The sequence below is a fragment of the Thamnophis sirtalis genome, unplaced genomic scaffold (assembly GCF_051295495.1).
Source record: "Thamnophis sirtalis isolate CommonGarterSnake01/CBP01778 unplaced genomic scaffold, rThaSir2_p1.2 scaffold_7, whole genome shotgun sequence".
Taxonomy (NCBI): domain Eukaryota; kingdom Metazoa; phylum Chordata; class Lepidosauria; order Squamata; family Natricidae; genus Thamnophis; species Thamnophis sirtalis.
The window spans coordinates 69,934,364-69,949,192 of NW_028261387.1; the positions used below are offsets into that span (position 1 = coordinate 69,934,364).

A 14,829-nucleotide genomic window follows, 5' to 3' on the forward strand; every position below is an offset into this window, starting at 1 on the left:
AGTTTGAGTCTGAAAACCTTTGGTAGCCCTTAATTTATTGAATTACAAAATGTTCAGTTTTGGTGTCATATTGTACAAACCATGATTAATGACTTAATGTATTGGACCTGTTAACTGATATCCGAAACACATGGTAACACCAAATACGCTATTTTAGGATTTGTGAATTCTCCTTGTAAAGCTACAATGCAACAATTGTTAAAAAAAGCAATTAGCTCTTATTTCCAGTGGAGGCATGGTGAAATAAAGATGGTTCCAACAGAGATTGACCATGGTTATGATCAAAGAATCTTAGACCATGGTCATCCATAGGTCTAAGCCAGGAAACAAAAGAATCAACCATCATACAACCGTGGCAGACTTAAAAAATACTGAGTTTATGAAACTCTCTAATCATGTTTACAAATTGCTTATTTACTGTCCAAGGCTTTACAAAATGACACAAAACACACACACAAAAAATACTTCAGGAGATTTTTGAAGAATGGGGAAAACAGTAGCCATAATATTCTGATGCAGGACTACTAGAACCAGAAATATTGGATGATAAAATGTGATATATAGAAAAGGTAATTAAAATGGAATTACAATTGGCAAGATGACCCTAATAAAGAATTTCTTTAACTGGATATACAAAATAAAACTGGATAAACTTGAAAGTCAAGTGGAAATTTAAGTGACAATCCAAGGTAATGGTCTGGATATTGGATTCTGGCTTACTGTTCAGCCCCAAGACCTGTTTCTGGATGTTCTGTGACTTGCTGCTGCCTCAACCTGATCATGCATGAGAGCCAACCTGGCCATCACCAAAACCTGATTGGGTATGGAGGGAGAAGTCCCTTCTGGGTTTCTAGTGGCCTCCAGCTGCAACTCCAGGACAGGTATGTTTTGTTATTTGTCGTCTCCAGTAGGCACTAGAGGTCTGTAGTGGGAGTTGCTCCCGTAAACTTCCTACAGTGTTATATGTCTGCCTGTGTTCTTGGATTTTGTGTCTGGCTTGTCGAGTTACTCAGGCTGATGGTTCTGGGAGTCTTGAGCTTTTACTACTGTAATTAAAATATGTAATCAAAATTATAAACAAACAAAAATATAAATGCTTATTTCTTCTCAGATATGCTTTATGTGAAATTCAGGATCTACCTAAAGAAGTGAGAAACTCCATCAAGAACTTGGCTTTCTTCACAATTTCTTGAGATTTTTTTTATTTTTAAAAACTTGTCAGTATTTTCAACAAAATTTTGCTGTAGACAAATCTTTCTCTTATAAAAAAAAATTCATTTAGAGAATATTTGCAGTCTTAAACTGATGTAAAAACAACAGGTAGACAATTCCTGTCATTAGATAGCTAAAATAATGGATTGGACTCAAGCAGAATTAAAAGCCCTTGATAAGGCTAGAAAAATAATGACTGAACTATGCTGGAGGCTTCAGTGAGGCCTGGACACATTTGGTGTGTGTGTGGGGTGCACGCATGCATGGGGGGCATTGCATTATTGGTGTGGGCAGGGGGGAACGTGATCCCCCCCCTTTTGGCATGTCTTGACAAAAAGGTTAGCCATCACTGTCCTATAACAATACCTTTAACACCATCAAATAATGAATCCTAGGTCCTTAGGGGATAGGGGCAGTGGTGCAATTCAGCCGATTCTATCTGGTTTGGGTGAATTGGTGGCAGTGGGATGCTCTACCCACTCGCCCGGACATCATGTCCTGTTTTTTTTTTTGAGAGAGAATTTTTTTTATTGTTTTAGTTAAACAAAAACACACAGAAAAAAGAATAATCTTTTGTTACATCTTGTAGAAAGCATATCGATTGGTTACAAATATATTCCGTGCGTTTCTTCCACAATCCTTACATATGCTTCATTCAAATCGAGTTGTACATTTTAAGTCAAGAAAGGAAAAATTATGTATTTTACTATCCCTGTACCACAATTCTCATTTAATTACCATTATTTAAACATGTTTTTATCTAGAATCATTTATATTTAAAGACACAACCACCTACTGGCATTCATTTGCAATTTCCATAGATCTCCAATAACATTACACCTTTATGACATATTCTAAAACAAATTCTGTTAAGATATCTAAGCATTCCCTCCCCCCATAACACACATGTATGTATCATTAAATATTATCCATTAACATTTCTTTGCTATTATTGTAGTTGACTAATAATTATTTACTGTTTGTCTCTCCTCCACAGGCCCACACAATATTATACCTTTATAGCCATCTTTAAAGAATGATTTATTAATAAGATTTATAGATCTTTTCCCTCAAACACCAAATTAGTTAATTACATGCTAAGAAAATAAACATTAAACATCTAAGACAATCTAAAGATGTTAACATTTCTATTTAACAATCACCAAAAGTATACATTAGCATTTCTATGGCTTGGTTATTTATCCTAACTAAGATTATCATTTCACTATTGGTATCATAGAAAATTATATGTTAACGAATAAACATTCAATGGTAATCTAGAACAGTCTATAAAGTACTAAAATCTCTACTTATTAATCATCATTAATTAACTAGCTTTTTTTTCATCAACTAGCATTATTAACCAGTGTTTTTTCCAGTAACAAAATGGTCTTTTCTCTCTCACCAGCCATTGTGTTGATTCCCTTTCCAGGATCTTTCCAGGGTTTAAGATTTCTTTCTGCACTTTGTAGCTTAAAAGATCTCTCATGTAGTTTTGTTGCCCTTGAGTTGTTATTAATGTAAGCTTAACTTTGGTTGTCAGGTTTATTTCTGGATAGATTTGTCTTATTAACTCCATCTTTTTCGCTCTTTCTTTTTCTCCTGGATCTTGGAGTTTGGGGTGAAGCACCAAATTATCAAAGTCACTTTTCCAGTTTCCCTTCTTACCACCTTCACTCACATTTGCTCCATTAATAAGCTCATCTAACTTCTTATCTTTGTTTTCTATATTTTCATTCGCTTCTTTAATTTCTGGGGCTGCAACCCCATCTTTTTTTGGGATACCCCATAGTCTGTCCCATTTCTTGTCAAATCTCTCAAGTCCTTCTGAGATGTTTTGAAGTCCAGCCAAGATATTTTGAATTATCAAGTTTTCTTCATCTGAGTATTGATCCATTTTTTAGAGTAAAAAGAAATATAAAGAAAAAGCAAAGAAAGGAATTTGGTACTTTCTGCCACTAGCCTGTCAGAAATTTTTGAAGAATATATCTATTTTTATTTTAAATCTTAAGCAGATTTTTTTATGGTTTTCAAAGAAGAAGGGTTCTGATCTTTTTCTTTCCTTTTCCAATTCTTGCCAAAATATTTTTCACACACACCATCAGTACACTATTTGTGACCTTGAGTCTTTATCAGGTTTAAAAAACAAGTTCCAAACCCTTTTGTTGCAAAGTCAGTGTAGTCAAATAGGAGTGAACAAAGGATACATTGTTACAACAGCAAAAGAAAAAAAACTTCAGACTTCGGCTTCCAAGTGGCAGATTCAACTATTTTTAAAAACCTTTTCCTTAAGTATTTTTAATATGATATTATAGCAGGTAGAAGGAGAAGTTTATTAAAGTAAAAAAAGTTTTAATTTAAGCCAAAAAAGTTAAGGTAGTAAAAAGAAATAGAGGAAAAAAGATCAGTCCTTTCACCTCAAGCAAAGAAACAGGAAACATTGCAATCACTTCAATCCACAAAACATCATTACAAGCAAGAGCAGAAAACTTTCTAAGGCAGTCCAAAGGGGATTAAATATGCTGCTTTGTTCTTACTTAAGAGACTAATTTAGCTTAAGAAAAGAGTTTCTTAGGGCAATCTTCAAAAAGAAAAGGAAAAAAACCCTCACTAGATGGAACACTTTCACTTCTCTTTTTTTTTTCTTGAGCTGTCTCCAACTATGTCAGCCTGGGGGCTGCCTGTTTGCCGCTGGTTGGAAGCGCTTCCCTTGGGTCGATCAGGGACTTTGCGATGTCCCTGTGACCAGCAAGGTCTTGTCTTCCCAGTCACCGTCTCTTCGGGACGGTTTAGGTCCTGCCGGACCGTCCAGGGGCAAAAGTGTCATCGGTGGATTTGGACTGTTGAGTCTGCACGATGTAGCATTGCGACGTTGGCTCCTCCTCATCATATCCTGGTTTTTATGCTCTGCGCATGCGTGGAGGTGCATAGTCACATTTGCAAACCGGTAGCAAAGATAAATTGATTTTACCCTGGATAGGGGGATAAAAATGCCTAATCCAGCTTAAACGTCTAGTTCATTGTGTGACCATCCATAATACTTTATTAAACTTGTACGCTGGTCAACTCTCAATGACTGGCCGATTCAGATAATTGCCGTCCATTTTGATGAAGTCTCTAAACAACAATCTGCAATTTGTTTCAAATCACTACTCTAGTTAAAGATTTCTTGCCAGCCACTGACATATTTAGAGTTCTTCTAGAAGCGTTTATGAAATGGAACATCAGAGTACGGTCAAGGTGTATTTCTTCATTTTTTCAAAATCTGGGAATTCATCTGGAAACAGGAAAAGGTCAACAATCTGCAGTAACAGGATGTATCCATTGAACATTACAAAACACTACTACTCCCACAAGGTCATTCACTGTTATTTTCTCTTCCTGGATACTCTGTTCCACTCATACTTATCTACCTGTTTTGTTTTGCTTTCTCATCACATCCAACGTTTTTTCATATTCAGTGAACAGATTCAGTTCTCTTTTGACTGTTTATGTAGATTCTTAGTCATCCAGGTCGTCATCAGAATGGTGCTTTTTCAAGAGACAACAGGACTTTCTGGTTTTTCTTTGAAGACGTTTGAAGAGTGAAGAAGCTTCTTGAATGAGAAGTGAAACGTCTTCAAAGAAACACCAGAAAGTCCAGTTATCTCTTGAAAAAGCACCTTTGGATTTTCCTTTTCCTTTGACACACATGCTTCTTTTTCCTCTTATGTTTTTTATACTTCAGGCTTGTGCACATTTGTAAGAATGATTGTTTTGATTATATGATTTTTAAAGAATGCTCTCTTGGAATGTAACAAGGCTTTTTTCTTATTAGCTGATCCATGTAGATGATAAAAACTCATTTTTCTTCACATTAGACAGCTCTAGCTACAATTTTGAATGTTCAGAGGTATTTATAATTGTAATTGTCCTATATTAAATTAACCCCTGGTTGGATTGGAATTGATATTTATGGGTATGTATCAGTGGTGGGTTCTGGATCCCGTTCCAACATGGGTGTGCGAATGTGTTGTAGCTGCCAGTGACGCTTCTGCAAGCCTCCGTGCCGCTCCAGCTGCTCGGCGGAGCATTGTGCAGGTGCTGTACGCACCATGCGCATGCACGGAAGTGCTGTACATGCCATGCGTGGAACTGCTGTATGTGCCATGCACGGAACTGCTGTATGTGCCATGTGCAGAAGCACTGTACGCATCATGCACATGCGCAGAAGCGCAGAAGGCTCTAAAGGACAGGTAAGGAGCTTGGGCGGGCAGGTGGGCCATCCAGAGGACTGTACTGGAATGGTACCTTGTGCTCCGGACAGGGTCAGGTCCGCCTGTACCGGGGTGTACCGCCTGCAACCCACCACTGGTATGTATGTCAAAACTGACTTAAGATCTATTGCAGGGGTGAAATTCAGCAGGTTCTGACAGGTTCTAGAGAATTGGTAGCAGAAATTTTGAGCAGTTTGGAGAACCAGCAAATACCACCTCTGACTGGCCCCAGAGTGGGGCGGGAATGGAGATTTTGCAATATCCTTGTCCCAGGAGTGGGGAGGGAATGGAGATTTTGCAATATCCTTCCCTTGCCATGTCCACAGAACTGGTAATAAAAAAAATTGAATTTCACCACTGATCTATTATCTATTTCTTTTTGTGAAAGCTCTACTTCAGGTTTGTAGAAAGCAAGATGAATTTACACATGCACCTGATTATAATCAAAATTCAGGTACTACATGTAGACATGAAGTTAGTAAATTTCTACATTTCCAAGGAAAGGTGCAGGATCACTGATGGTCTTCTAGCAAACCTGATTGCCATAAAGTTGTCATTTGTATGTGTTTTCCACACCCCATGTGTGATTATTTATGGCTTTTCTGGTTTCTGTGAAAGTGATGGCACCTTTGGGAGATTCAGGTGTGGAATAAATGGCAACCTTGAATAACAAGGCATCCTTGAATAACAAGGCAATAACAAGGCATCCCCAGCAATAGCTTCAAAACTATTGGTAACATCATGTAATCTGCCTTTTGATAATGCATAATCACTCAACTATTGTGGAATACAATATGATACATTATTTTAAATAGTTTGCTTACTATCTTTAATATATGTATTAAATCAAAACATGTATTCAATCAACATGTTGCTTTTCCTGATCAAAGTGCATTTATATAAAACTGAAAATGATGAATCTCTACATCTGGATAGGGAGAAGAGAACATCTCCCTTTGGTACTATTTAAGCCTTTTTATTGTCTACATCTATATTACATATTTATATTTATCTAATATATTTAATATGCTGTTTATCTGAAACTATCAAAATGGTTTACAAAAGATAAACACAAAATAAAGATAAAATAACATAGGAGTGATAAAATATAAAGATACAATATAAAAATGATTTTAGTTAATACCGTTATGAGATATATTTTAATAACTATTCTTTCCTCCTCCATCACTTTGGATTATTTACTTAACATTTGAAATATTCCAGTACTGGAAAGTTTTTCTATACATCAGGAACCAGATTAGTTGGAAAAGCTCATGAAAAATTCGCGTGAATTGATGGTAAAAGAGTGACCATAGATTTATTAAGGCAAGACATTTTCCTAATGGATATTGTTTCCTCTAATTTCAATTATTGAGAGGTTGTAAATTACTGTGCGGCTCAAAATATTCTCAATCACATAAGAATATTTTTAATCACAGAAATTTACTGGGTGAGTTTGAGATACTGTCTCAGTCCAGCCTATCTCACAGGGTTGTGAGAAAAATAGAAATTGCTACATATGGTGTTTTGAATATCTGAATGGAATGTGGGACAGAAATCCAATCAATAAACAAACAAATAAATCCCCCTAATACGTCCAGCTCTAATATTACCAACAGAATGGATGAAGGATTACTTATCATCAAAGAAAGAGAGGCATATATGTGTTAAGAGTATATATGTCCTCAATGAGATTTTAGATGAGTGGGACTGAAATTCCTAAAATTCCCAGCAAGCATGATCTTCTAGATATAGAATATAAATGAAATCTCAAACAAAAAAAATTGGGGGAGTGCTGTTACCAGCTGTGTCTATTCTTTTACCCAATGGGACCGTAATATTTTAATATATCTAAGATCTATGGGAACATTTTTTTAATGTTAAGAATGCTAATGTCACATTATGACATTCAAAACTTTTGAATCCAGCTATTTTTTGAAAAGGTACGGTTATATTGGACCTGCGATGTTGGTGAGAGAAATGAATTTCAGATTTAATTCCGAATTAAAAGCATGTGGAATTCTGGGAGTTGAAATCCACACATCTTAAAGTTGCCAGGTTTGAAAAACGCTCTTGTCCAACCAAGTCAAGGCAAACTGCATCTGCGTTTCTGCCGAAGCTTTTACCCTCATCTAAAATAACCCAAAGGCTGGCCTCTCGGGCACGCCAAACGACAGAGATCCTGGAATCAACGCAGCTCTCGAAAGACACCTGCGTCGTCCCCCCCCCCCCCCCCCACGCTGAAACTCTGTCCTTGGGCGGTAGATTGAGGGAGAGGCAGCCGCTTCGCCTATGCGAGGGGAAAGAAGCCATGGCAACCGCCAGCCAATCCCCAAACGCCTCACAATCACATGCTCCTCGCAATGGCGAGAGGCTTCGTTCTTTTCTTTTTGACCTTTCACCCCAAGATGGCGGCGCCCGTGGGTCCGTTGAAGTTTTGGAAACCGGGTAAGCCTTGAATTTCTTGGAAGGGACGGGAATATGAATACCACGGGAGGGAATAAGGAGTGGAAGGGTGAAGGTTGCTTTTGTCTAATTTTGGTGGAAACGGATTTCAGTCTGCGAATGGACGCCGGCGGGATAGGAGATAGGGAATGCAACGATGCTCTATTTTGGAGGATGGACGATATATATTTATATATATATATATAGGTGACCGGTCACAAATTAACAAGGCTAGAAGATTAACCGGTCACAAATTAACAAGGCTAGAAGGCTAGAAGAAAAGTTATTCTGCATCTGCTCAAATCATAATATTTAACCTTTGAACATGCGGTTCAATTGACTTAAGAGGCTTGTGAATTCTGAACTGAGAAAATTGTGCTCTTTATTGGAGGTCGTCCTGCTTCATCTCCCCCCCCCCTAATGCCATATAATGCTATGGAGTCGATCTATTTACCTCGTTCAGGTGGCGTTTAATAAATGCGCCGGATTGAGATTAAGCTGCTTGATAATACATAAATTAGCTAAGTGAAGACTCTTTTTCGGTCCTGAGGTTTATCACCAGTCTAATTCTAGTTGTAGAATATTCAAAATTAACACACCCATAAATACAGCCGCCTTAGAGGCAAACCACACAAATATTTACATTTAAAATATATTGAGGGAGGCACACTAGTCTCTTCCATGATTTTTTTAAAAAAGGAAACCTATTTTAATAGGCAATGAATGCTAACTAGTACAATTGCAAAATAAATCTGTTCTTGTTGTGTACAAAGCAGTAATAACTTGAAATGATTTTAAGATAACTGCCATCTGAACTGAAAGGATATGATTTTAAATTTTAAAAGGGCTTTGGGGAAATGAGGAAAAACTTCCACTCCAATAAAAAGTAGTAAGGTAAAAATCCTCAGTGGTGGAATTAGATGCTGTTCTTGCTAGCTCATTATATGTAAATGCAATGGCAGTCAAGTGCTGTGATAACAGGATCTTCTGCAGTGCTAAGCAGTTTACATGGTAGGTTTTATCTATTTGCATTTTCTGATTCTTCTGGCGTGAAGGATAATTAGAAGACAGTTTTCCAATGCTGAAACTTAGTTTTATAGAGCTATTAATATTTAAATTACTGCTCACTTTTAGGCATAGAGCTAACCTTAACAGCTGAGGCACAGTGTTTGCAGCTGTAGTTTCCCTTTATATAATTATTTGTGTATGTATACAGATCGTTTCTGGTATTTGTTTGCAGTTTCAAAAGAGTATACGGAATTTAAGAGAACTTTGCCTGCACCTTAATGTCACAAAAACTGACATAGTTTTTAATATTAGATAGATAGATAGATGGATGGATGGATGGATGGATGGATGGATAGATATACATACCCTTGTTGAACTATTAGTGCCATTGTGTTCAATGGAACACATTTCTTAATGCCTTTGGGTTTTAAGGAAGATTTATTCTTTGAGTACTTTTCACTGATTTATTAATATAATAGCCACTTCTTTCTGAGATTATTAAAATTTTATATTTCAGTGAAAAAAACAATTTGCCCTTGAACTGATCTCTTTTGATTTCTAGAAAAAACAAACACAGTTGTTCTTCTACTGTATATCCAGATTTTAACAGTAGTATTTGTAGCCTTTTTTTACAATTATTTTGAATAGATTCCAAAGTTTGATACATTTTCTTCTGGGGGAAAAACTACCAACAATTTGATAATTCTGTATAAGCATACATTGTTCCACATACAACCTAATTTTTCCTCACATTTCCATTAGCCCATTTTATTCCTGCTTCGTTTTAAGTTATTGAAGTGTAGAGGAAAAAAACCCCTGATGGCTGCCAATTTGTAATATGATCTTTGAAGCTAAATATTTTTGAATAATTCTATGAATATTTACTTGCAAGAAAGTTCTATTTAATTTAAGATATATATTTAAAATAACGACTTATCAAATGACTGTTATATACAAAGTGATCAGTTTTGATGGGCGCTGCTATTTAGTATTATCATGATACTTATATGCACTTTGTTCTTTATATGTAAATAGTAAATCATATACAAAAAAATTAGAATTTTTGAAGTACAAATAAAATAAAGTGAGGATTGTTGAAGAGAAAACACATGACTACACAGTATCTTCTCAATGTATTTAAAGTTAGATTCATTCCAGTTCTTTCAGTTACTTAGTAAATATCATAAACCTAATACCCTAATGTCCACAATAGTTTATTGGTAAAATTATTTAGAGCCAGGTCAAACACACAAAGATAATTTAGAAATTCTTCCAAGGTAAAACATCCCTTATTTAATTATGTGCTCGTTGAATAAACTCATATACCTGCATCTTTAAAACATACGGAGCCACAGTTAATGTAAACCCTGTAGTGTAGGGTTTAAATAACATATAGAGCAAAACCAACTATTTTTTTGGAATAGTGCAAAGTATAATTGAAGTTCTTTTCTATGCTGCATAGTTTTGAAAACAGCCATGACATGTTAAAGAAACTTTTCCAAATCTTGTTACTTTGAGATGTGTTCAGACTGCAATAATATGGTTTCTGGGCAAGCTATTAGACTGAATTGATAGCAATGCATTGACATTATATAATTAAGAAAGCATTTATATGCTATAAATTGTAGCTAATGATACATTTTGGCAAACCTGAATTTATAGCAGCTTTTTGAATTGCAACATGTGAAGATGTGCATGCTGATGATATTGCTGATAGTATCTTAAAATTGTAATATGCTATTTATGGCACGTGAGCCAATTTGAGGTACAGCCACCAGGCCAGTAACTCAGAGACCAGGAATTCTAGGCCTGCCTTAAGCATCAAAACCAGCTAGATGAGTTTGGATTAGTTACTCTTTCTCAGCTGTAGGAAAAAGGCAAAGGCAAACCACTTCCAAAAATATTGCTAAGGAAAGTACATGGACTTGTTCCTGAATCAGCAGGAGTCAGGGTTGATTTGATGGATCATAAGAATAGCAATTAATTATGTAATCAAGTTGGAATGATTTTTCCCCCTCTTGTAAACTGAAGAGCCCACTGCAGTTTACATATACATTTGATCCTTGACTTACAACCGTTCATTTAGTGACCATTAAAAGTCATAATGGCACTGGAAAAACAGACATTTTGCATCATCCCCATGATCTTGTGATCAAAATCCCAACTTTTGGCAACTGGTTCACGTTTATGATGATTGTCCCAGGCTCATATGATCACCTTATTTGATTTTCTGACAAGCAAAGTCAATGGGGAAGCCAGATTCACTTAACAACTATGTTACTGACTTAACAATTGCACTTGATTCATTTAACTGTGTCGAGACAAGTTGTAAAACTGTCTTTACAAAATAATGGATTTCCATTACAAAACATTGTAAAACGGGGCAAAACTCACTTAATTGTTTTGCTTAGCAAGATACATTTTGGCCTCAATTGTGATTGTAAGTCAAAGGCAACCTGTACTCATATTTTTTAACCTATTTGTATCTGTTGTATGATTTAGCACATGCAATTGTCAGTTGCTATGGGTGTACGTAGGTCAATTGTTGTTACAGGTGTTTGAATTCAAACACTGCTGAGTTCAGTGAGACAGGTTGCATAACCCATGTTCATTTCATATAGAAATAAGACCTATAGTAGAAATGTATTTATTTTTATATATTAAAAGTTTTTTTTATTTTTAGACAAACATAGACAAACAAGACATAAAATAAAACAAAACCATTTTCCATTACACACAGTGTGTCGATTGGTTACAAGGTTTTTGTGCATTCTTTCCATAGTCATCACTTGCAATTTATATAAATCACATAATATCGAATTGAACATGTTTGTATACATTATTATCATTATACCTCATTTGTTTGACTATCACTATTATTCCTTCATTTTAAATGAGATATACTAAATGTTTGGTTCATTTATATTATAACAATTCATTACATCATCTTCAATCTATCCAATAATAAATCTTTGCTATATTCAGTATCATTCTATTATTCTTGTATTGATAACATTCTCTAGTATCTTTCATTTCTATGTTTTTTAATCTAACCATTGATAAAATAAATCCCATATCTTATAAAATTGTTTATCTTCTTGTTCTCTAATTTCAAATGTCAATTTACTCATTTCAGCATATTCAATTAGTTTATGAATAACTTCCTCCTGCATTGGTATTTTCTCATTTTTTCCCAACTAGTTGTGGATTTTTTCCAATATTCCTCATTGTAGTCTTGACTTACAATTTATATAGGATCTCATATCATCAATGTATGTATGTATGTATGTATGTATGTATGTATGTATGTATGTATGTATAAAGTTATTATCAGTATTAAACATTTATTTGACTATAACTATTATTACTTCTGTTTATGTGAAATATTCTAAATTTAGAATAAAATTATATTATGGCATTTCATTGCATCATTCTAAAACCATCCAGTAATATTACCTCTTTATATTGTATACTACATGCAATTGTTTATCATTGATTACAAAACTTTTGTGCATCCTCCCCATAGTCCTCACTTACAATTTATATAAAATTTCATATTATCAATCTAGAGTGTGTGTGTGTGTGTGTTTGTGTATGTATGTGTGTGTGTGTGTGTGTATGTATGTATGTATGTATGTATATATATATATATATATATATATATATATATATATATATATATATATATGCATTATTATCATTGTTAATCATTTATTTGACTATAATTATTATTACTTCAATTTATGCATAATATTCAAAGTTTAACTAAATTTAAATTAGTTTTTATTATAGCATTTCATTACATCATCCTGTATCCTTCCAATAGTAGTTCAATCTTATATCTCCTGCCATTTGTAGTATTTGTGTTCTAATTGCTTTCTTAGTAGATCTTATATGGACATATTTTCCATTGCATATCTTGTAAAGACTCGAGATCCCTCGTCTGTTCCTTCCATCAACTTCCCTTTGGTTATTACCGATGCTTCTGCCAAAATTTCTATCATTCTTCTGCCAAAATTTCTCCCCTTTCTTCTATATTCTGGAATCTGAGGTAAAATTCTAATCTGTCAATCTCCCATTCCAATATTCCACTCTTTTCTTTTCCATCCATGCTCAATCTGCTGTCAATATCACCAATTTTATTATCTTTTTCTTCAATTTTTTGAAATCTGTTCTCATATTTCATCATCATTTGATAAGTATTCTCAATTTTTTCATCTATTTTTTCTGTTCTTTTTTCAATATTTTCCATTCTCTTTTCAATGCTTTCTGTTCTTACTTGTATTTTTTAATTTCTTGCATAATCATCTGTAATGTCACTTCCTTTTCTTTTCCATGCTACAACATTCCTCCAGATAGTAAACACTGCCACTATATAGAATAACACTTTTTTATTAAGTTCCAAACAAATTCACTGCAATCTTCCCTCTTTCAAGTCAAGGCTTTCTTTTCATTCCAGTCCAGCTACTGATAGTACCCCAGAGGAGCATTGTATAAACAATCTGTGCTCCTGCTGCTATAATTTTCAATAAACAAACTCAAAGAACTTGAAATGTAGATCAAATGTTCAAAGAAAGAAAAGAAAAACAATATTTCCAAGCCTCTAAGTGGCAGTGTTACGTCTTTTCTTCTACTTTTACTCCCCTCTTTATATTCCAGGCTTAAGGAGAAAAAGAAAAGTCCTTAAAAAGAAAATGCGATAGAGCATTGAAAAAGAAAAAGAAAGTCTTAATAGATAGGTATGAAAAAAAAGGAAAAATAGAAGGAGAAAAAAACCCAGTCCGGTTTAAAAAGTAAGAAGCGTTTGTAAAAATGCCATCAAAAAGGTTAAAAAGAAAAAAAAAATAACACACTAAATTTGACTCAGGCTTAACCTCTTAACCTCTTCTGTCTTCAATTTTAACTTTACTTTTGATCTTTTGGAGTGTTCCCTTCTCTAATAATAAAATTTATCTCACCAATTCGACATACTTTCTCTCCTGCTTTGCTTCCATTCTTGAGCTGTCCCAACTTTCAGCAGCTTCAATGGCTGCTTCTCTGTGGCCGGAAAAAAGGGCTTCTCCTGGATCTACCGGGGACTTTGCGATGTCCCTGGGATCGGCAGGATGTGCCCTTCTCTATCACTGTCTCTATGGGACAGTTTAGGTCCAAATGGACCATCCAGTGGCAGAGATATCGATGGTGATCCTGGAGCTCCAAGATCGCACGTCGTATCTTCACGATGTCAGAGACGCCTTCCTTCAGTAGAAATTTATTTTAAATAAATACTCATGTAATTACTGCTAATAGATCTATATTCAATACAATTAATATACAGTAAAAAGATTCTTATTCAGAAATCACAATTAAAATCAACAAATTTGTTTATGTAGGTGTATCTAAAACACAAAGGGGACAAGGTGGCTTAGTGGCTAAGATGCTGAGCTTGTCGATCAGAAAGGTCAGCAGTTTGAATCCCTAGCGCCGCGTAATGGAGTGAGTTCCTGTTACTTGTCAAGTTTCTGTCAACCTAGCAGTTCAAAAGCAAGTAGAAAAATAGGTACCACCTTTGGTGGGAAGGTAACAATGCTCCATGCACCTTCGGCATTTGTAATGCTGGCCACATGACCACAGAGACATCTTCGGACAGCGCTGGAAACGGAGATGAGCATCGCCCCCTAGGGTCCGGAACGACTAGCACATATGTGCAAGGGAAACCTTTCCTTATCTAAAAAACTGCAATTAAGGAATACAGTTACAATAATATAAAATAGCAGTATCCAGTAAGATTATGCAGTTTTGAAAAGAGATGCCTTACATGCAGAAAAAAGTGCATTGCAATATATGTGCACAATCACTTTTCTCAAAGCATGCAGAGACAATCAGGATGACCTTCCAAAGCAGCTGCATAAGCCTTGAAAATGACATG

General features: G+C 35.2%; 1 protein-coding gene across 4 annotated transcripts in view; it reads left to right on the top strand.

The window, feature by feature from the left end:
* The first annotated feature begins 7,819 nt into the window (after positions 1–7,819).
* The window catches only part of DHX35 (DEAH-box helicase 35), a 38,854-nt gene continuing 31,844 nt past the window's right edge, over positions 7,820–14,829 (top strand). For all 4 annotated transcript variants that reach the window (XM_087720372.1, XM_087720373.1, XM_014063612.2 and 1 more), the window contains exon 1: positions 7,820–7,916. In XM_087720372.1, the coding sequence (XP_087576498.1) occupies positions 7,820–7,916 (97 nt within the window). The remainder of the gene's footprint in view (positions 7,917–14,829) is intronic.